At 39.8% G+C, this 22,135-nt stretch overlaps 2 protein-coding genes across 7 annotated transcripts; both read left to right on the top strand.

The window, feature by feature from the left end:
• Positions 1 to 888: 888 nt before the first annotated feature.
• On the top strand, positions 889 to 20,041 carry ano5a (anoctamin 5a). Of its 6 annotated transcripts, none has more exons than XM_031282950.2 (22): positions 889 to 1,177; positions 4,215 to 4,282; positions 4,737 to 4,874; positions 5,203 to 5,244; positions 9,033 to 9,140; positions 10,309 to 10,377; positions 10,783 to 11,067; positions 11,351 to 11,470; positions 11,644 to 11,759; positions 11,854 to 11,988; positions 12,114 to 12,219; positions 12,371 to 12,431; positions 12,690 to 12,841; positions 13,582 to 13,656; positions 14,269 to 14,497; positions 14,666 to 14,838; positions 14,955 to 15,052; positions 15,499 to 15,629; positions 16,018 to 16,223; positions 16,322 to 16,521; positions 17,557 to 17,662; positions 17,894 to 20,041. In XM_031282950.2, exons 1-22 carry the CDS (start codon positions 1,108 to 1,110, stop codon positions 18,122 to 18,124), a joined length of 2,919 nt encoding a protein of 972 aa, XP_031138810.1. In that variant the 5' UTR covers positions 889 to 1,107; the 3' UTR covers positions 18,125 to 20,041. The 6 variants fall into 6 exon arrangements, with proteins under 6 accessions (XP_031138810.1, XP_031138811.1, XP_035858690.1 ...); XM_031282949.2 differs by lacking the exon at positions 13,582 to 13,656 and adding an exon at positions 13,147 to 13,227 and having other exon boundaries at positions 1,108 to 1,177; XM_031282951.2 differs by lacking the exons at positions 5,203 to 5,244; positions 13,582 to 13,656 and adding an exon at positions 13,147 to 13,227.
• Positions 20,042 to 20,317: 276 nt separating this feature from the next.
• Positions 20,318 to 22,061, top strand: LOC116038517 (P2Y purinoceptor 4-like). The gene is made up of 2 exons (XM_031283015.2): positions 20,318 to 20,606; positions 20,873 to 22,061. The coding sequence occupies exons 1-2, from the start codon at positions 20,541 to 20,543 to the stop codon at positions 21,932 to 21,934; spliced, it is 1,128 nt and encodes a 375-aa protein (XP_031138875.2). The 5' UTR covers positions 20,318 to 20,540; the 3' UTR covers positions 21,935 to 22,061.
• Positions 22,062 to 22,135: the final 74 nt, after the last annotated feature.

The raw sequence follows: 22,135 nt of genomic DNA, 5'->3' as shown, positions 1-22,135 counted from the left end.
GACTTACATTTTGGGGACGTGTTAATTCTGAATTGGGAAATTACGACGCAATGTCGCTAAAACATAAATGCATCTGGTGAAGTCATATAACTTCAAGGTAGTACTACTTACTTTTAACGTTGGTGTTTTACAAAGAAACAAATTGGGTTCAGGGTGCAAAGTTGAATCTTATCTTACATTTTTTACAGCTATTATAAGCATTGTGTACATCAAGGAGAATAAAATATAATTTTAACAGCTGTATTAATACAAAAATGTCACAAGCAATGCCCGAGAGCCTTATTGCAATATATTCCATTATGTTTTTATATTTGGATTATAATCTATGTTTCCCTTTACATAAAGATATTTCTAGCATAAATTGATTCAGATAAAGGTAGAAATAGGTGCATACAAATTCACCAGAATGCAGGAAATGAACTGTTTAATGCTCAAAATTTTCTGGGGGGGGGGCCCCAGACCCCCGCATCATTAGTCACCATGTGGAAATGGAATAAATACTTTGTATTTGGTTGAATTGTCAGTGACGTGTCAAATCTTTTCTTCTGCAAGTCTGAGCAATTATTAATAACAAAAAAGAAACACTAACAATAATAAACACCCCCATTCCCGCGATCCGTCCAACCCGCCCCCCCTCTTTGACCCCTGACGGGGGGGGTTTAGACTGTCACTCTTGCCTGTCTTCAAAACTTGAGAGCCCTGGGTTAATATTTCATATTATGTGGACTATGCATTTGTGTTCGTTCAGTACAGGTCTAGCGGTAGCTAACATCTAAAAAAAAAGAAAAGAAATTTGAGTACACCCCCCAGGCAGGCACATTGGCTTGTGGTGTGGAGCCACTCCCCTTATACCTCCCTTCATGCTGAAGTGATGCAGCAGTCTGCCGATATACTTGCTGCCGTCAGTGGGTGAAGGAGGGAACACTGGCTAACAGCCTGGTGGACTTAACTAACGTTACGTTAGGCGAGGCGTCTCTGAAGAGGACTACTGCGAAGGAGCTCGGTTCGGAGTTCAAGCGTAGAAAAGCGGTATCGTCTGGCTGGGGAAATCTTGGTGTACATGAGGACCGATAACTAAGCACGGCTTTGGTACACGAGAAACTCAACATGCACAGAATAACGGGGAAAACGGGAGGGGACAGTTTAATTGAGATGAGCCCAACAGACTCTTTCAATGGTGAGTAACGTTAGGTAAACCCTGCCTCAGCCTGGTCTGCCCTCAGGCTATGGGGATTCGTAGTTTTCACATTCCAAATGTTGCCATGACTTGTGTTGTGCTTCATTAGAGTTTCCTACTGGGAAATCATTTAAGACTAAACTGAGATTGGTATTCCCCAGTCTGTTAAGAAGAACTTTAAAATATAGGCTAATATTTTCCAGGACTATACTAACAAATATTACATTATATTACTAAAACTAAAACCCTTTAAACATTACTCTTTGTGACATTGATATTGGACACAGCTTACACGAACTGAAACGGTCTAACGGCCATAACAACATAACATAACCATGATATTTCTCAATTGACAACAAAGGTAAACAACACATTTTAAGTTAGAATTGCGTCACTATCTTCCTGGGACAACTGATAAATTACAGTGTTTATGTGCCAGTAACAACCTGTACCACCTTCACTTAATACACAGGACATTTGAAAATGAATTTAAGTAACTTGCTCAACTATTTTAAAATGTACCCACCCTGCACATTTCCCCTTTAACACTAACCAGCTCTCTGACTTTCTTTCTATGGGAGCAGCAGTGACTTATAGCCAACCATGCCTCTGACAGCTGGCCTGCTTACTGGAAACACGTTGTCACTTACAGGCGCCCATCGATCTCTGCTTCTGGCTAAATGTAAAATTTGAACAAACGCTTTTTTTTTTTTTTGCCATTATGGTGTCGCTGAATGGAAGATGATTCACACTGGATGCCCTTCAGCAACCCTTATCTGTATGAGTCGATGTAATAGTGTTGTGTTTCGTCTGCAGCATAGACAGAATAATATCAGATCACTGCAGGATCATCTATAGTGTTACTTTGGTATTGTGTGTTTATGGTGTTGAGAGAACAGCGAATGCGGTGTTATCCACAAATCAAGTTATAGCAGCTCCACAACATTACAGTAATTCTTAATTATTTTAATATAGAGCTACATATATTCTACAATTGTGACTGCTGATGGAAAACAGCCTCTTTATAACTTCTAAGAACCGTTACAACTGAAAATATATACAGTATTCCTATTGTATGACATTGGGCCAGATTCAAACCACATTTAACTATATAGTTTGGAACTATGTGCAAATTCCCAGACTATTTAGGGTTGTGGTTTGACCATGTAGATTCAGACTAACTTGGATTGTCGCTTGTCATTGCGTCAATGCTCACCCTTACTGCAAATATGGATTTCATTTATCTAGCATTGTCTGTGTGAACTGGCCTGTTAAAGCAGGTGTATGCATATATGTGTGTACCTGAAACTTACACCAATATGACAGACAACCAATGGCTTCCTTTCACAGGAAATCAGACACCCACACCCACTGTGTTTATATACAAATATAGCAGTGAGGCTGGTGAATTTTCGTTAACACCCTTGCTAGACAGCAGTGGTAACACTGAAAAACTACGGACGCAAAATTCAATACAACTATACAGATAGGCATAGGCTACTAAAGAGTAGTTCTCATATCTCTTGTTATATCAATACACCAGCTGTATTTGTTGTTGCTGTTTTATAATGCATGTCCCTTTTATTATCAGTATAGCTGAGTTGTAAAATAAGTTTGTTTGTGTAAATAACAGATGTACATACAGTTTAGAATCTGGAGTCTGTTGGGAGGCTGTGGTAATAAAAGAAAGAGACAGAAGCAACCATGTGGCATTTCCACTGTGGAAAAGATCAGCTGCTCTTTCTTGAACAAAGCCTTAACTGTGGAGGCTTCTTAGCTAGGTAGAAAAATACTGTTGGCTTAGCTGAGAGGCTTACACTAAGTGCTCTAATACTGTGTCCAACTGTGCAAAATTATGCTGAGAGGCATTCTAATATGTTGTGAAAGATGTTTTTTTTTTTTTAAATAAATGACAGCAATCCATCCACCAAAGTCAATATCATAACTGTTTTTAAGGAAGATGAAATAAGAAGTTGGATTTAACGTTGTTGTTAAAACACTATAAAAGTCTGGCATAAAAGGTTGGCTATGTGTTTTAGCTTTAAATGTGCTGTAACTTGTACTGTACTTATTCTAAATAACAAATAACTAATAATGAATTTCTTAGTTGTTACATTGTTACTGTAAGACATTAGCAATCACTTTAGTCATTTAAGTAAAGCTTAAGTGAAAAACAGTGATTTAGTACAACAATATAAAAAACTAAAGATCTCCAGTGGGAAAAGGTGCTGTATTCCAGTACTGGAAAATGTCATTTATTTTAGTTTTGAACCACTTACTTATACTTTTCTGACTTGGTGTGTAATAACGTAGAGACAGCGAAGGTTTACATAGCACAAGGTTCAAATGCTTGTTTCAGGTCTGTGTAAGCACATTTTCTGTGTTGAGTCCAGACTAATTATAACCTCAGAGAGACCCATCAATTAGGATTTCTATTTAAACATAGAGGCTGAAACCTTCTTCTGCTTTATGTTTTTGGCGATAGTGGTGCCAACAGCACTTGATATTTGCCTTGCTTTTCCATCTGCCCTGCTACTTGTTCATGTCAATTTCTTTGTCAGAAGGTTTTAACTGCTTTTGAGAGGCAATGAATGTCAGGTGAAAGCAGAACTTTAGTATGGTTACGACATGTTTCTCATACAGGCAGCTTTCATTTTCAATCTCATTAAGGGGGTTTTACCAGACTTCTCAGTCTCGTATCCTGCAGTCACTCCTGTAGTGGTAGAATCACAGCACAGCAACATGGCTGTGTGTATTCTTTCACAGTGATCCTGTTAAGTCATGCTGTCTGGCCATTGGGAGCGCTGCCACAAAATGCTGTACAAATATAGACCACAACATTGGCCGTCTGTCATTGCTGCCTTCTTAACTGAGGCAGCTTGTTCATAAGCCTGAAACTTTACTGCCACCAACCTGCCTGTCTGAGATTCATTATGCTGCTTGTTGTTATTATTATACAATGGATAAAGAATACTGCCCTTATAAACATTGGCAATTCTATTCTTAATCTAGTGTTCCTTATGTTACTGTCTTGCAGACGGTATAAATGGCTACCACCAACATGCCTCGTCCAGCACAGGATCCCTCCAGCAGGGACAATCACCGGTAAACACAAAACTCACCACATGCTTACACTCACACCTTCATACACACATTTCTGTAAAGCAACTTATTTTGCCTTGATTGTGGACAGTCTGAGAGAGAGTTTTATTTTCATACAAATTCCAAATCATAATTTTTTAACATCCCACGTCATTATACATGTTTGCAAGTGCCTCAGAATAGTTGGCAAATTCTTGGATGGTTTGAATTTATACCAGCTACCCATTAGTCACACTGCTTTTCTTATTGTGAATCCTCCACCAATCAACAGCCAACATGTGGTAGAAGGGTTAACTTGTCTATGTTAGTAGAGCCCATAATTTATAGTCTCAGTTTTGAGATTACATCCATTTTTCCAATCCAATCATAATAGTTTACAACCTGTAAATGTCATGAGAGAGTCAGAGATAACCTGTATGCTCCTGTCTATTCTCCCTCTTTCACACTGTACTTAAAGTCCCATTTAACGCCTGATGTGTGTGTAGAGACCTGTGAGTCTCTCAACAACAGCCTGGCCTCGCTGGCCCCCTCTGACCACAGTGACAGTCCACAGTTTGAGGCTGAGACCTTAGAGCGAATCAATGCTTTGACTGGGGTAAGACACCAGTTCGAGGACACAGATGCATGCCGCTGTGTCAGTGTCTGCGTGTTTGTGTCTTGTGTCTCACTTCATCTCCGAACTCAAACCTGTAACTGAGCAAAACCGGACTCTGATCATGGCTGACTTATAACATTTAGTGGTTTTGATGGTTTTATGAGTGTTAAACATAATCTATAACGATGTGTAAACGTAATGCAAGTGCGGAGTGTCTGACAATTTGATCACCTCTGTCTGTAAGGTTGCTGCTACAGTTTTAGCTGTATGTTGTTGAATTTGTTGTGCCGTTAGGCTTTCTCTCACTGTCCACTTGGTTCCTCCACAGCTGTCGAGAAAGCAGGCACTATTCCTGAAGTTTCGTTCCAGGGTATGGCATGGTAAAACAGGCTTATGATGTGATGCGACTTTATGCATATGTCTGCCCGCCAGCCTTTATTTCTTTCTTGAGAAATGTCTGTTCAGTGTTTCTCCACCGGCACTAAATATTCAGAGAATATAGCTTGGGCATCAGAGTTGAAATCTATACACATGTTTTGGCAGAGAGCTGATGCTGGCTTCTGGAGAGCATGTTTTTTTCTGCAGAGATTAATGGAAACTGTGTTGATGTATCATAAGAGTTCATTAAAAATGGAAAATGCCTTTTCACTTGCTTTGTTCTCACCTGTGATAATCATCTGCTTCACTGAAGAGAAATCAACAGCCTGGTGGTGTTACAGCATAATTAAAATACACTTAAAGCACACTTGCACTCACACACATAGTGCCTCGAACATGCACTGTATATCGTATTCGTCATTTTATTTGCCTAGCTGTTTTTGTGTGTGTGCATTTATGTGTGTTCCTGTAATTTAAATGTATACAGTCTATACTGTAATCATGACCCTGCCCTGTGCTCATGACAGGACTGGACTTTGCTGTGGCTAACCATATAATGTACTGTACTGTAGGCTTATTCTTTTGAAACAGTGTGTAACCCATTTAAATGAAAAGTTGAATCATTACCCTTTTTAACGGCAACTAATCTTTAAGAAAAATAACTTGCAGTAAGCTTTCCTAAAATTCTGGCTCCAACTAAAGGCTATGATTTAGCCGAGTGGAAGATCACATGAAGGAGTCAAGAAGAGGGGAGGCAGCTGCACATCTATAAATTGCCTCTATAATGAAAACTGGAAACAAAAGCTGAGTGTATGGTTCTCCTCCCTACAAAAAGTTTCAGTTGCCTGAAACTTTTCGGGAGGCTCACTGAACCAGATACAATGTTTTCTGCAAATCTGGGAATCACAGTATTCATTTTTCCTTTTTTAGCTCTGGAGAAAAACACAATCTTCTCTGTGTTTAGTGAAGTCCTAAGGATTGCAATTATGAAATATAGCTACCGTATAATCCAGAGATCTAGAGGCAACCATTTACTACATTTGGCTAACAGTACATAACTATGTTTAAAAAAAATCCTTCATATTGTTGAAATAATATAGCAAAAAAAAATTAACCCTCACCATTAGCTTTTGTGGCACTAATATCAGTGACAATGTAGCAGCTGTGATATATTTAAGATCAAAGAGGTGACCACTTCCATTGAAGTTCTGTTCCAAACTTATTTAGCCCCAAAAAAGAAATGCTTTGAAAGTAATATTTTAAAGAAACCCCTCCCTGAAACTAGTAGCCTATTTATCTTAAACCATGTTCTACATTTACTCTTCTTAATTAAGATAAAAGACATACACTTGTTTAAATACCCAGTAGTTAGGGGTTAGTTGGTAAAAGTATAGAGCTCTGTGGCCTCTACCAGCTTTACTAAGCAGAAGCAAGTCCCAGCAGATGCACTGATTCCATATGTCTGATCTGTAATTACAGCAAATTAGAGAGTTTTTGCAGCAACGTCCCAGTTAAAGAAAGCATCCACCCTGCTATGGTCAAAATGGTCCAATATAGTCTGGGAGGTAATGCAGACCAGTGGTTATCTTAGAACTTATGCATCATTTAGGCTAAGATAACTGTAAAAACACGTAGACACAAATTCTTCTTCAAGTTAGTACAGTAGGAATCAGGGTGGTAGATTCAGCTGTACAGCTAAAGACAGCTGTCTTACCTACAGTATATCAATACTTGTTTGAGGCAATTTACATGCATTATCCATTGATAAGTGTCCCATTTGCACTTCATAAATTGTTGTGGTAAGGTGTCCACATTGTTTAATTGATTAGTTGCAAACAGTCAAGTCAGACTGGGGAGATTATGCACCAGTTATCAGTTTTGGTTTTCAGCCTTATCAGAGCAGTTTTCTTCATATGGTCAGTTGGCTTTTCAGCTGACATTTTACTGGTTATCTGAAATATTAGACAACATGTTTGAGGGACTTTTACTCTCCTGATGGTCTTTGTTGTACAGTACAGTGATATCACTTCCCCTGATGCTGTGCTCTTATTACATTAGCTAGCTAGCTGGCAGTCGCTAAGCTATCACTGTGCTGATGTCATGTCTAGGAGACTCCTTAGTATCCCTTCTCCTGTCTCTCTCCCTCACTCTTTTTCTTCTGAGCAAGTGAGGGCTTGTTCTGGGAGGTGAGTGGACTGGATGGAGCTCCTGTGACTGGGCGATCAGTGGAGTGAGAGTGAGAGAAGCAGTGCTTTTAGGGCTGGACCATACTCCCTGGAGAAGGGCAATTTTTTCAGACAGCAAGCCTTTCCGCTGCTGCATCATTACCATAAAGGGAGTGGGCCATGGAGGTAAAGTGCTCTTCCTTTCCTCCCTACCCCCACAGCGTTGTGCTGATGGACAGGGCTAGCTTTGTCGGAACTACAGTACAGTGTGATGTTGTAGTTTTTGTGATGCTAAATGTTAATACATTCTCTGAATTGTCTTCAGTCCAGTGTAGGAAGCTAATGTAGTGATGACAGAAGTAACTGGTACATGGTTATTTTTAGCTTTCTGAACAGCTGAAGCAGCACTAGCAGCAAGCAGGCATGCCTTCCTTTCCTTCCTTCAATCATTCCTGTGTAGTTCATTTCTCTTCAGCCCTGTGGCTACTGAAGAGACACACACTGAAGGGCTGACATTTGTTTGGAATTTCTTTAGCCACCAATACTGGTGTTTTCAGACACTGGATTCCAGGATTTACAGAAAAGCAAATAAGCACCAACAATGTTGGAGTGTGGTGTCAATGAATTTGTAGTCCTTTCCACATATCCTTTGCTATGACATGTAACCTGAGGTTGTGTTTACAGTTTTTCTTGATTGCTTTGATGCAGCAGTCAACTCAAACTCCACATTTTTCAAAACAGTTAACACACAGGCCGAAACAGTGGCACTCATGGTCAAAATGACACATTTTGTTTGCAAAAGGCTCTAACCGTGCCAAAACATTTAAAATATGCAACAAAAGCTAATTTTGTCTTCAAACAACACTGCAAACAAGTGTATGAGCTCTTCCAATCAACCATTACACAGTGGACAACAAAATACAAAATACAGCACTCGAATCAGTGCACCATTGCTTGTCATTGTAGCCTATTACTCTACGTAGCTTTCATGCCAGTGACATTTGTTGTCAAATTTGCCTTGCAAAGAATTGGATCCAGAATCAGAAATGCTTTGATGCAAATTTTATTGATTCCATTGATTCTTATTTTCAAACTGTGGCTGAAAACTGAAATACTTTAAATATTACACAAAATACATGTAAACCAAAATACAATATATTAGAGTATAAGAAATTAAGAAAATAAAAATAAAATCTCTTACAGTAAAGTATAAACATATATTACTGTAGAGTATAAGAAATAGCCACTATTGATACTCTTCTGTCTTGATGATGGGGCCACATGGCCATGATTGATAACGTGATCAATAGGGACATGAGCAACATGAAACATCATAACCATAGCAGATTACCTCCATTTAGCATGCTATTTGTGTTTAGAGTGAAAATGTGATAATCAGTATTTTTGTTTTAGACAAGCAGTCGAGTTTGAAGTGGTGTGGAGGTCTTGTTCTTTTGGTTTTGCTGTTAGCCACTGACACATAGTTTGACTGTCTGGTCTGCTGTGGTGAATGCATCTAAAGACGTGTTATGCTGATACTGTACATGTGTGTGTGTGTGTGTGTGTGTGTGTGTGTGTGTTTAAATGTTGTGACCTTTATTCCATCTCATTATAGGTCGACAAAAAAAAACACAGTAAAGACTCTGTGTTCTTCCGTGACGGAGTGCGCAGGATTGATTTTGTCCTGTCCTATGTTGACGATAAAGATGGTGAGAGAAAACAGGTAAGAAACAACTTCTAGGCACTGTATGTTCAATATATTTCCCTAGTTCACTTACTACAAGCATGTTTATTTAATAACTTATGTTTTGTTTCTTGATGAATGTTCTTTAGTGTTATTGTTGTATTTCCAGAACTAAATATATTGAAATCCTAAAAGATCACACAAAAGAACAGCAGTGTTATTTCCACTTCTTGATTTAAACAGTGACATCTGTTTCTTAAAGGATATCCTCAGAGTTCACAGTGTGTGTCAGCGGCATGCCCCAAATACCACAACACTGATGAAGTTAGATAAACTGTTATTCTCAGATATTGTCAGTAATCCTCTTTAGTAATTTTCTGAAATGGTCACTTCTAGAGATAGACTTACTTACAGGCTTTTTTTCTTAGGGAAATAACTTTGAAGAAGTTCTGTACTGTCGCTGGCCAGATGTGTTTTTGTGGCATGTCTCTTTATCAGCTGTGTGGGGTGCTGAAAGACTTGTGTTTGACTAGTGTTTGACACTGAGCTGTTAGTCTTCACATCTCTGTGTTAGCACTCGCATATGAGGCAGTGTGTCATAGCCGACTCACATTTTACCCACAGCCTTGTTAGTGAGTCAACACTCAGACCTCTGGCATGGTCAGGAACTCGCTCATTTTTTCCACTGTATGAGGAAGGGCAAACAGGAGGCCAGTTCCTGTGTATTATCTGCATGTGTTGTAAAATGTGACAGCTCTAACAAAGAGGTAATTTTTTTTGTTTGGTATTATTTTGCTGACATAGACAATTCCTTTCTCTGTGCTTATATCTGTAAACGTTAAACCTAATTTCAGGTGCCATAGAAAATACTGTGCTAACTGACACTGCCTTATCCACACTGATTTTAACAGTAGTTCATCATTGTTATACCTGCTGAACTGACTGTGACTCCATGTTTACTTTCATTTTACATGTTTTGTTTTTGTTTTTGGCTTGATCTACTTACATTTGCAGTATTCAACATTATTGCAGTTGTATATCATCAGTTGTGTATCATACAACGTGATCCACAGTGTATATCATGCTATATCAAGTTTGTCTGTACTTCATTTTGTTGTACAATAGATTTCGCTGTTGTACAATGGCAGTAAAGGAATATACTGTATATCGAACTAATAAATATACATTGCTTTGTTTTCTTCTAAAGGAGAGGAGGAGGTTGTATGAGGCCAATCTAGTGAATGTCGGCCTGGAGCTGGAGATCGAAGATAAATCCGTAAGAGCGTCCAGTTATTGATTTGATTATGTCTAATGTGAAAGGAAATTAAGTGGCCCACAAAGACATGCATTTATGTATGTGTACATCATACAACATATCTGTGCTGTTGTGTTTTTGCTGTTTTTTAGAATTTTTCTTGTTTTTACAAAGACAAAAAACAATAGGAGTGCTTTTGTAATAAAACTATAAACCAGTGCATAAGTGTCTTTTTTTAACACAGCAAAAGCAAACTGCCAATTATCTTTATACTATAAAGTCAACTAACCATGAATTTTACATAAAACGTTTAAAGGGCACTTTTTAAGTATCTCCTTTTATCACTAAATTAGTTTTTTTAGTTTATGAATCAGTAGCCCTACACTCATTATACTGTATCACCTGTCTCACTGTCATTATCATCAGGAGTCAGACGATGGAAAGACTTATTTTGTAAAGATCCACGCTCCATGGGAAGTGTTGGCCACCTATGCAGACGTGCTGAAGATCAAGGTGCCATTCAAGGCCAACGACATCCCAAACAACAGTGAGATGCCCATGAACTGGCTGTCCACCCCCTTTCGTCTGCCGGAGCACATCATGCACCCCGAGCCAGACTTTTTCACAGCTCCCTTCGACAAGAGCAAGACTGACTTCTTCCTTATCGGTGACAAAGATACGTTCTTCCCCCCATCTAATCGCAACAGGATAGTAAGTATTCTGTGACCTTTCTTATTTGTTTATGAGCTCCAAATGAAAACATTCTTCTGACATCAAATCTGAATTTGCTCTAAGTACTTCAGTATGCTGCAGTTCCGTGTGCAGGCCTATACACAAATCCAGTAGGTTATGTCTCTTGTAAAGAATGAAATAGTATCTCTATTATTAACTGTTGTGAATACAGAAGCAACTTTATAATAATGTTTTCATCCATACATATTTCAAGCCTCTGAATAATAAAACCCTACGTCCCTCTATTTTTCTCTCTGCCCAGGTCTACTACATCCTGTCCCGCTGTTCATACCTCAGGGATGAATGTGGAGATAGAGACAAGAAGGGGATCAAGAGATTACTCAACAATGGCACCTACACTGCTGCCTTCCCCCTGCATGATGTGAGCCTCTTTTGGTGAACTTTTGGCACTTTTTTATAATTAAAAAAAAGACATGGATGCTTCAATGCAATGTGCACTAATGCTGTTGGAGGCCGTGTTGGATGTTGCATTGCAAGGATGAATAATATTGCATTAACGCTATGCATCTTACTGTGTCTTCTGTGTGAGTGCAGTGTAGATACTGGACAAGATCTAAGGATGCTAACTGTGAAAGTGACAGATACAGTCTCTACAAACACTGGGCCGGATTCTTCTGTTTCTTCAAGGAGCAGCCCCTCAATCTTATAAGGTAAGACTCAAAAACAAAGTAGTCATATCTGATGTGTAGTTACTCAACATTAACTAAAAGAATTTACAGCAAAAATGTTTTTTCCCTTCAACAGGAAGTATTATGGGGAGAAGATAGGTATTTATTTTGCTTGGCTGGGCTTCTACACTGAGATGCTGTTGTTTGCTGCAATAGTTGGAACAATTTGTTTCATCTACGGATTCCTCACCTACGATGACAACCAGTGGAGGTGATTTTTATCAAGAATTCGAGCCTGTTTTGTTGGTCTTTCAGGTGTCATTGTTTTGTTAGATATTATTTTATTACTAATGTCATTGTACTTTTTTGTGGAAAATTACTCTTATTTCACTGCAGTAAAGAAATATGTAGTGAGGAAGTTGGAGGGAATATTGTCATGTGCCCGCTGTGTGACAAGAAATGTGGCTACTGGAAACTCAACTCAACATGCAACTCCTCATGGGTGAGACATCCTGGCTTTATGACTGAGTGGTTTTTGGTCATAATGAATTGTTCTCTTTACAACATGTGACATTTGAAGGGTGGTTGCAGCTAAATGTAAATAAATCCGTTTTTTATTATCTCACTATTTCTCAAACATGTTCTTCTTTCAGCAATCACACCTGTTTGACAATGTGGCAACGGTGTTTTTTGCCATATTTATGGGGATTTGGGGTGAGTAAAAATGTCTGCTCTCTGCAATTTGTATTTTCTAATCATGTACACCACCTAGTGGGAGCTGATGAATTGTCATTGAAGACCACTGTTACTCACTCTGTATTTAAAGAACCTATTCACCCATATCACAAATGTCATAAACCTTTTGTCTACTGAGGTGCTGAAATCTGCCACTTCTGCCACCACACTGGTATAATAGAGCTGAATGGTGATCAAAGCACTGAAAAATCAGATGTGTGGGTCTATCCGCTGCAGTGACGCTGTTTCTGGAGTTCTGGAAGAGGCGGCAGGCTCGTCTCGAGTACGAGTGGGATCTGGTCGACTTTGAGGAGGAACAACAGAAGCTGCAGCTTCGGCCAGAGTATGAGGCCATGTGCACCAACCGCAAGCTGAACCGCATCACTCAGGTGTTTGTGTGCTCATGAAATACTAATATGCTCTATAATACTGTTCTAATGTACAACTCTAGGTCACTGTATCTTACATCAAGTACACATACTGTATGGTCAGACATTCATTAGGCCAGTTTCTGGACTAAAAAACTCTTATAAAAACTCTTTGATTAAGAACAATATTACTAAAGTAAAATTGACCAAGTGTGTTTTCAGGGAATCAGGAATACGTAGTTGGTAATAGTGACAGACACAGATGTGTGAGATTAACAGAAACACGGTGCTGTAATTTTCCATGACCACATCCCACCCGTCTTTAGGAAATGGAGTGGGTTCTTAACAGGACTTCTACAGATATAATGGGGAAGTTATTGCTGTGCTGGGCCACCGTGATGCTCTGGGTAAGGGTGGCACTTAATGTAGAATGCCACATTGGTGAGGAAAAGGTTTTGGTGTGGTGTAGTTTGTGTGGATAGGAGACATTTCTGGAAAGACTCAGAGGCTTAAGTTTCCTTCAGTACCACGTTTGTCCAGTGAATCAGTATCTTAAAAGGCTGTCTTCGGTAGAAGACAGCTAGATGAAAGAATTGGACTCTGACACCTACACACAAAGAGCTGTGATTGGGCGACATCGCTCTGCCTTGCATCTGAGGCCAGTGGTAATTAAAGGAACCTGGCCTTTTAGAGCTGTCTTTTCAGGATATAACAAAGGGTGACTGACTCCTGTGTCCATGCTTTGCTTGCTTATGATGTAGGAAATGGAGCCATACTTACCCGTAACAAGCAAGTGTGCACGCACATGTCTGTCTGGAGCCACTGTCCTGTTATGGGTAAGCATAGTATCTTTGGTAAACTTGATGAATCTAAATGTCTTTCCTCTTCTAACTGTTCCTCCACTCTGTGTCTTTTTGTCTTTCCCGTACTATTCATCATCATCACTAATATCATGTGGCTAGGGCCAGTATATACTGTACTATATATATGAAACTTCTAAAAAATGGAGTTCTCTCAAATTATTTGGGAGTTGAGACCAAATCAGAACAATTGTTTATTCATGGCATTCTAAATTTAAAAAATATGGGCAAAATTATATCATTCTTAGAAATGGGACCCATTTAAGATCAAATACTTACGGCTTTAAACATACTGGCCCAGGATATCACCGTTGTGGACTTTTTTTAGTAAAAACCTGTAACATATGAATGAGCTAATGGGAAGTCAGATTACGGAATATTTCTTTTCATCGGGAATGTCTGCAAACTTCAAGCATGACAGTTACTCCTAACATCTATATTGGCAATCATTCCCCTTGCTTTATTCATATATCTACATGTGCTTTGGTGTTTGCACTTGCATCACAATTGGTACGGTGTTCTCACTGTACTTTTGTCTTGTGACATGCAGTTGTCTTTCATGTTGTCTCTGTTGTCTCTGTCCTAAAGATCTCATTGATCATTGCCTGCATCATTGGGGTGATAGCGTACCGCCTGGCGGTATACGCAGCCTTTGCCAGCATCATGAAGGACAGTGCCACCAGCAACCTGCAGGTGGTTGGCCCCTACATCACGCCACAGCTGGCCACCTCTGTCACAGCCTCCTGCATCAACTTTGTCATCATCATGATCCTCAACCTCATGTATGAGAGAGTGGCTATTTGGATCACTGACATGGGTGAGGGTCAGGGCGAGAGAGCGAGTCCCATATTATTAGGTTTTTCTGTCTTTATGTATCCATTATGCATTTCATATTGATCCTTGAAATTGTTATCATCCAAAGTGTGTTCCTTTTTTGTTTGATGTATTTAAAGTATATGTTTTATTGTGTTTTACTATGTGGCAGAAATTCCCAAGACCCACCTGGAGTATGAGAACAAACTGACTGTGAAGATGTTCCTCTTCCAGTTTGTCAACTACTACTCCTCCTGCTTCTACGTGGCTTTCTTTAAGGGCAAGTTTGTCGGCTATCCTGGAAATTATGCATATATGTTTGGCAGCAACCTGAGGAATGAAGAGGTACCAGATATATAACGAAATTACATTGCATAAGATAAGCACTGATAATTCAATTTGAGTCTGAATTTTAGTTAATGTTTGTTTCTTTCCCATCCCTCCTCGATCTCAACATTCAGTGTGACCCTGGTGGCTGTTTGATTGAGTTGACCACCCAGCTGGTGATAGTGATGACTGGTAAACAAGTGTGGGGCAACATCCAGGAGGCTCTGGTCCCGTGAGTACTCCAACTGAACCGACCATTCAAAGCATAATTCCTCTGCAAACAGAAACATATACAGAGGGGTTAAATTTCACACACTCTCTTAACAGGCTTTGCAGCCCAATCACATAACTCAGATATATCAACCATGGCTGGGGCCTTGTTTTGATATCATTTATCTTTTTCCAAATTTAGTGTTTTTTCACTTTTTTCAATTTTTAGAGTCATCTTTGCTAAGATGATTTTTTAAATTGTCAGTTAGTTCATTCTGTGAGTTGATTTAGAAAATAATCAATGTAATATAATATAGCAATATCTAAACACAAAATCAATAAGATTATGGCATTCAAAGAAAGTGTTCTTTATAGCTATTGTTTTCAATTCAATACAGCCTCCAAATGACTGTTAGAGGGTGAATTATGTTGCCTCAAAGCTCTCTATCGCCCCCTTGTGTCCTTCAGGTGGCTGATGAACTGGTGGGGCAGCAGGAAGGCACGAAGCCACCCAGAGAGTCTGTACAGCCGCTGGGAGCAGGACCACGACCTGCAGGAGTTTGGACAGCTGGGCCTCTTCGACGAGTACCTGGAAATGGGTAAACATTCAGTACACAATCAATCCATTACACAAAGAGGGAGAATTAGGGACACACTTGAAAGCTTGGCTGCAGTCAAGAACATTTTAGTGAAGTCCAGTTTCAGTTAAGACCAGACCAAAAGCAAAACCAAGACAAACATTGGTTATTACCTGTTAGAATACTGCAGCAACGTTTAGGAATATACACAAACACAGATTTTAAACTATTTGTGATGCTGGGAGAAAATTTAAAGAACTTTTAGTAAAATAACCCAAATTACTGCTTTTTAGATAGATAGATAGATAGATAGATAGATAGATAGATAGATAGATAGATAGATGCAGTGTCCACTGACATTCTGCAGATGGTGCTGTTTCCATCCTACTGTCTATCCTCTGTGTCCCAGTGATCCAGTTTGGTTTCATCACGCTGTTCGTCGCCTCCTTTCCCCTGGCACCCCTGCTGGCACTTATCAACAACATCATTGAGGTTAGAGTGGATGCATGGAAGCTAACCACTCAGTTCAGACGTCCTGTGGCAGCAAAAGCCCACAGCATCGGAGCCTGGCAAGAAATCCTCAATGGGATGGCCGTACTCTCTGTGGTCACAAATGTGAGTGCTGGACAACAAATGTGTGCTTTGTGTCTGCTCATTATCATCCCAGTTGTACATCTAGTTTTTCGTACACCGTTTCTTTCCCTGCTCTCTAGGCGTTCATTGTGGCCTTCACCTCTGATATGATACCTCGGCTCGTGTACATGTACACCCAGCCAGACGGTGAGATGAAGATGAAAGGCTACATAAGCAGCAGCCTGTCTGTGTTTAATATCTCTGCAATTCCACTGGCCAACAAGCCTGATGACGGGGAGAACCCTCCCTGGTTCAACAGCTCCATCATCACTACCTGCAGGTGTGTGTGATTGTAAGGCATGTTTCCATTTCGGTGTTAATATATGACAGTGGTGGAAGACATACTCTTTACTTAAGTACAAAAAGAGATACCATCATGTAAAAATACTGTTACAAGTTAAAGCCCTCCATTCAAAATTCTACTTGATTAAAGTAAAATGAATTATTAACAGCATTAAAGTATCAAAGGGTACATATTTATTTTGCAGAATCACCCCTTAAATATATTACAATATATATCATTATTATTATTATTATTATTATTATTACTGATGATTTAAAATGTAACCAACATTGTAATGTAGCTAGTTGAGTGAAGCTAGTTCGAACCTTTTTATAACTTTGGGTTTGGTAGTTTAAGGGTTAACCCTGCACACCCATGGCCCACACCCAAAGTGTTGTTAAAACTTTATCACTCTTGATAGTTCTCCAACCTTAGCAGGTCTAATGAGCCACAATAGTTTACTGCAGGGCCTTTAATCCATAATAATGTATCATTATATATTTTAGTATATCATCAAGTCATATGTTTTTTTATGTAAAATCAAAGTAACTGGTGATTTAGAGTAAAACTGGTTTGCCTCTGGTGTTTGTCTCTGAAATATAGTGGAGTTTAAGTATAAAGTAAGTAAGTAAAGAACCTCAAAGTTGTACTTAAGTACAGTATTCAAGTACATGTACTTAGTTACTTTTCACCACTGATATATGAAATGTCTGATCATGGTGGTGTGAAATAGTCCAGTGCCTTCTGGACACATTGGTGCAAGATTTAGTTTAAAATTATTTATTTTTTTTAGCTAAGAATTCTAATTTAGTAAAAGCCTCATAAATACAGCTAAACCACTTGACTTAAATCACCATTTAACTACACTACTATTAAAATGATGTGTCGTGAATATTGTATGTGTACTTTTTCATAATTGTAATGCATTTTTATAGATAATACCGGTGTAGTTATTACTTCCTTTTCCATTGCATAATGCACCGAAGAACAATATTGATTCAAAGCCTTTATAAACATGTTCCTTCTTTGTAGGTATCGTGATTACCGCTACCCTCCTGGCCACGAGAGACAGTACACCCACACAATGCAGTTCTGGCACATTCTGGCAGCCAAGCTGGCGTTCATCATTATCATGGAGGTAAAACCCAGCCACAGTGCTTCCACCAGCACCACCAACACTTTTTGACCACTTGAACTGGGCCTCACTTTTTTACCATGGGCAGTAGTCGATTGTTACAGTAATAATAACCCCCATTCTACTACACACACATTTTTTCAGATAATACAAATCCATGCAGAGTTTTTTCTGCAGCTCTTCCTGACTCCAGCTTGAAGTAAAACTAACCTGTTGTTCCTTCTTGTTCCACAGCATGTTGTGTTTCTGGTCAAGTTCTTTGTGGCCTGGATGATTCCTGATGTTCCCTCTGAAGTGAAGGCTCGAATAAAGAGAGAGCGCTACCTCGTCCAAGAGTATCTCCATAACTATGAAGTGGAGAAGCTGAAAATCCAACTCAGTCAAAATGGCCATAATGATTGTACCTGCCCGCCCATGATCTATCCATCTCTACCCAAACATGAGATGCTGTCAGAGTGTCTCTAGCCCAGCTAGCTGCTGGTCAGTCAGCTGGACATGATGGGAGGACATGGTTATGATATAGATTGCCCTGCTTGTGTATTATGATACTGACCATCACTTTGCTGTAGTGCCTGTGTTGTTTGTCAACACACACACACACACACACACACACACACACACACACACACACACACACACAGTTTACTCCATTCACAGCCATCCCTCCTCTTCTGATCGTGAAAGTGCACACAGGTGAAAGACAAAGTCTTCATGCATGCAGAAACGTGTATTTAAACCTCTTTCTCATATTTATGACTTTTCACTCTATGTTGTAATCAAATTGCTGATGATAATCAACAGCTGTAAGAAAAGAAAGAGAAAATCGTATACACTGGGTCTAAGCCTGACAACTTGCTCTTATTTTAATAAGACTTATTTAAGTGCCACTATGACTAACCAAAGACTGAATGCCTTACTATATCACAACCTTATCATTGATTCTATCTGCCATTAGAATAACAATTGATATTTACAAACTGAGGGCTTGCTTATTATAGGTTTTGATTGTTTCCCTTGTTCATATGTGCAGCTGTATGAAGGGTTCCAGTTTCATATACTGTACATTTATTTCAACTTGGTTGTTTTTTTATTTTATTTTTTCAGTTAATGCAACAAATGTGAGCATTGTTTATTTGCATTGAGGTCACACCACAGATGTAACACAATTTTACCAAATGATTTTCATGTTCATAGGCTGGTCACATTTTTGCTTTAATGTCATAACAGCCCAGCAATTTCTCCAGGCCAAAATCTGACATGTGAATTAGATTTTTATGAAGACAAATCTGTGCAGCTGTTAGTACTGTGAGTAAGGGCAGATTTTGTCCTGCAATGGCCAGTTTTGGGCAGCAGCAGCAGCAGCAGTTGGTGCATGTTGACTGTTGACAGTGAGTCCTGTTCCTGGAGATGACAAGCTTTAAGCCCTGAGAGAGTGAAGAGATTCCTTTTTAATGTGCCTCTGTTTACCAACACGTCGGAGCTAATAAAAGCCTGCCCCTACCTACTGAACTATGTTTGCTCCCCTACACAAAGCACATCAGCCTTCGCCCAGTTCTTGTGCTTCTGTTTTCCTCAGCTGTGTCTGTGTAGAGAAGGAAAGATACACATTTGTTTTATTTTTATTTTGCACAAAGCACTTAAATGAAACATGACTACCAAGACATAAACATGTCAGTGTAAATGTTGTCATGACACTACGTATTCATAATTAGTCTTTTGAATCTGTGTTCATTTAAATGGAATAACACTTGTACTGTAGGTAAGAGGGAGTCTGAATTTAATATTTATATCATGCTTAAATGACAACAAGGAGAAAGTTGTAGCTTTTTGTTTTACAATTATATGAAGGACATTTCATGTTTATTTGGCTGCCTACATAAAATATGTGAGAAGTATCTGTTGTGAGATATTTGAATTTTAGGTAAAATAGCTGGCTGGCTGTGCAACAGACTCAGGCAACTAAATCTATGTTTGTTCGAGATGCATGTAGATGTGACTGATCACGTAGCCGAGAGCAATGTTAGATTGATTCAGTTTGCCTTTTTCATGCTGTGCACTAAGCTAAACTCGTACCTGTTAATGCCTTAATACATCTAATACCTTGTGTTTTTTTATTTTATTTCCTTGTATATCTTTTCTTTTCTTATGTCTTCTTTTTGTTATGCTCTAGTAATATTTTATTGTATACCATTACCATGCTTGGAAAAAAAGTGAACCTGTTTACTGTATGCTTAAAGTTACAGTACAATTTAATGTTTTCATTCATTTGTTTCTGTAATTTTTGTTATTGTCCTGTATCCAAATATGTATGGTAAACAAAGACAAATCTCCAAAATAAAGTACCAGTTTAATTTGAGTAATTGTTGGACATGTTTGGATCAATACTTTTTCATTTCATTTCAAAATCTATTCAACAGGAAAGGATTAAAAAAGTAACATTTAGTTACAGATTAAAAACTGGTTTCCAGCAGGTTCCTGTTCTGCAGAGATATAGAACATAGGACATAGTTACAACACATGAAGACAAAAACACATGTACAGAATATTAGCATGGGCTATACAGATACAGACAACTAAAACAACAATACAGACAGTGCTAGCAAGACAATACATGAACAATCAGTGAGTGCAAGTGTAACTGTTGAGAGGTATAGTTTGTATGCCTTTTTGAAATATGTGATGGATGGTAGTGTTCTGATGTGATGGGGGATGTCATTCCAAATTCTGGTGTATGCATGAAAAAAGGATACTGTAGCCCATCGGCTCCTCTGCTGAGGACATGGAAGTTTCTGTCCACATAACAGATGGCCCAAGAGAACACTGATAAGTATTCGGTGTTTGTTCACACTGGTGGGTGTGTTTTACACCAAAATATGTTGGCATGGTTGTTTCACTTGGCACACCGAGAAGCCACTTAAACAAAGACATGGGCAACACTCAGGTTCAGGTAGGTTGGAAAGTGTGGATAACATTTATGAAACAACAAATACAGAATTTAAACAGAGTATTGTAATTATGGCAAATGATGGTTTATAAGCTAAGCATGTTTTTCTATTAGGGCAAATATTGTCCATATTTAATGTTTTGTGTACCGAAGCCCAAGTGTTGACTATTCAATGAAGCTTTAGATAAGGAAAGAGAGGATACAAACTTTCTTGTAATAGATCTGCATTGTAAACTCCAAGTTGAACCTCTGTGCCCATTAACATCCAGCCTTCTGAGGAAGCCTTCTGCGACCTGGACACACATCGAGGTTTACCGGTGGTCCAGCTCTACGTGATGCCGTCCTTCTTCCTGACGGTGCTGATCCTCGGGCTTCCCCTCAACCTGCTCTCCCTCTGGGTTTTCCTCCACCGCCTGCGGCGCTGGACCCGCAGCACGGTGTTCCTCTTCAACCTGACCCTGGCTGATACCTCGTGGCTGCTGGCCTTGCCTTACCTCATCTACTACCACCTGGGCCAACTGTACTGGAAGCTGGGGCTGCCACTCTGCATGGGTGTGAGGATGTTCTACCACAACTACTTCTACCTCAGCATCTTCTTCGTCACCTGCATCAGTGTGGACCGATACCTGGCCATTGTGCACCCGCTGCGCTCTCTGGTGCTGCTGGGCCGGAGGCAGACCTGCCTGCTGTGTGTGGCGGTATGGGTGGCCACTCTGATGCTCAGCATACCTGTTGCCAATATGACTCTGATCCAGACTTGCCCTGGGAGCAACCGCACCGTCTGTACCCTGTACATACTGCTGAGTGAGACCGGGGAGAGCCTCCCCTTTTCCATTTGTTGTTCCACCATCGGCTTCCTTTTCCCGCTGCTCTCCATCTGCTACTGTGGCCTGCGCAGCGTCAGAGAGCTGCGCCACCGGCCCTGCCGCCCCGACCCGCACAACAAGCAACGGCGGCTCCGGCGGGCGCTGAGCTCAGCGCTAGTTTTCTTTGCTTTGTTTTACCTGCCCTACCACCTGAGCCGCAACGCGGCCATCGTGATGCGGGCAGTCTACCCTGACAATCCCGCCTCCTGGCAGCCTGCAGACCTGGCCTTCGCCTTGGAGATGTGCATCTGTAGCCTCTTCACCTGCGTGAACCCTCTGTTCAGCTGCTTCATGGGCCGCCAGTTCAGAAAGGAGTTTTACGGCATTTTTGCTGTCATGTTTTCCCAGTGTCCAGGCATGCAGGTGGCGTCAATGATATCTAAGCGGACCAGGATGACGGTGAGGAAAAGGCAGGGGATGTCTACTGTCACACCTGTGTGCGCATTACCTGCACCTGGATCTTAATGAGCTGAATAAATGTAGGCTAAATCAATAATGTTCTTTGTGCACAATTAAACTGTATAGAAAACTGTTTGTATGCCCTTTGTTTAATCACCTGCTTTCTTTGATTCCTGGAATACGATAAATAAACTGTATAACAATGGTTTGCACTTCTCAGTCTCCTTTATCTCATATCAGAGATTTGGTCTCCTTAACTTCCTTACA

This window comes from Sander lucioperca, chromosome 7, assembly GCF_008315115.2.
Source record: "Sander lucioperca isolate FBNREF2018 chromosome 7, SLUC_FBN_1.2, whole genome shotgun sequence".
Taxonomy (NCBI): Eukaryota; Metazoa; Chordata; class Actinopteri; order Perciformes; family Percidae; genus Sander; species Sander lucioperca.
This window is presented reverse-complemented; position numbering and strand designations above follow the sequence as displayed.

Excerpts from the sequence above, each read along its gene's own strand:
- LOC116038517 (XM_031283015.2), top strand. The coding sequence starts at position 20,541 with ATGGTTGTTTCACTTGGCACACCGAGAAGCCACTTAAACAAAGACATG. Across the intron at positions 20,607-20,872 it reads TGGGCAACACTCAGGTTCAG|CCTTCTGAGGAAGCCTTCTG; the intron begins GTAGGTTGGAAA and ends ATTAACATCCAG.
- ano5a (XM_031282949.2), top strand. The coding sequence starts at position 1,108 with ATGCACAGAATAACGGGGAAAACGGGAGGGGACAGTTTAATTGAGATG. Across the intron at positions 10,378-10,782 it reads TGGAGATCGAAGATAAATCC|GAGTCAGACGATGGAAAGAC; the intron begins GTAAGAGCGTCC and ends CATTATCATCAG. Across the intron at positions 13,228-14,268 it reads GGGCCACCGTGATGCTCTGG|ATCTCATTGATCATTGCCTG; the intron begins GTAAGGGTGGCA and ends TCTGTCCTAAAG.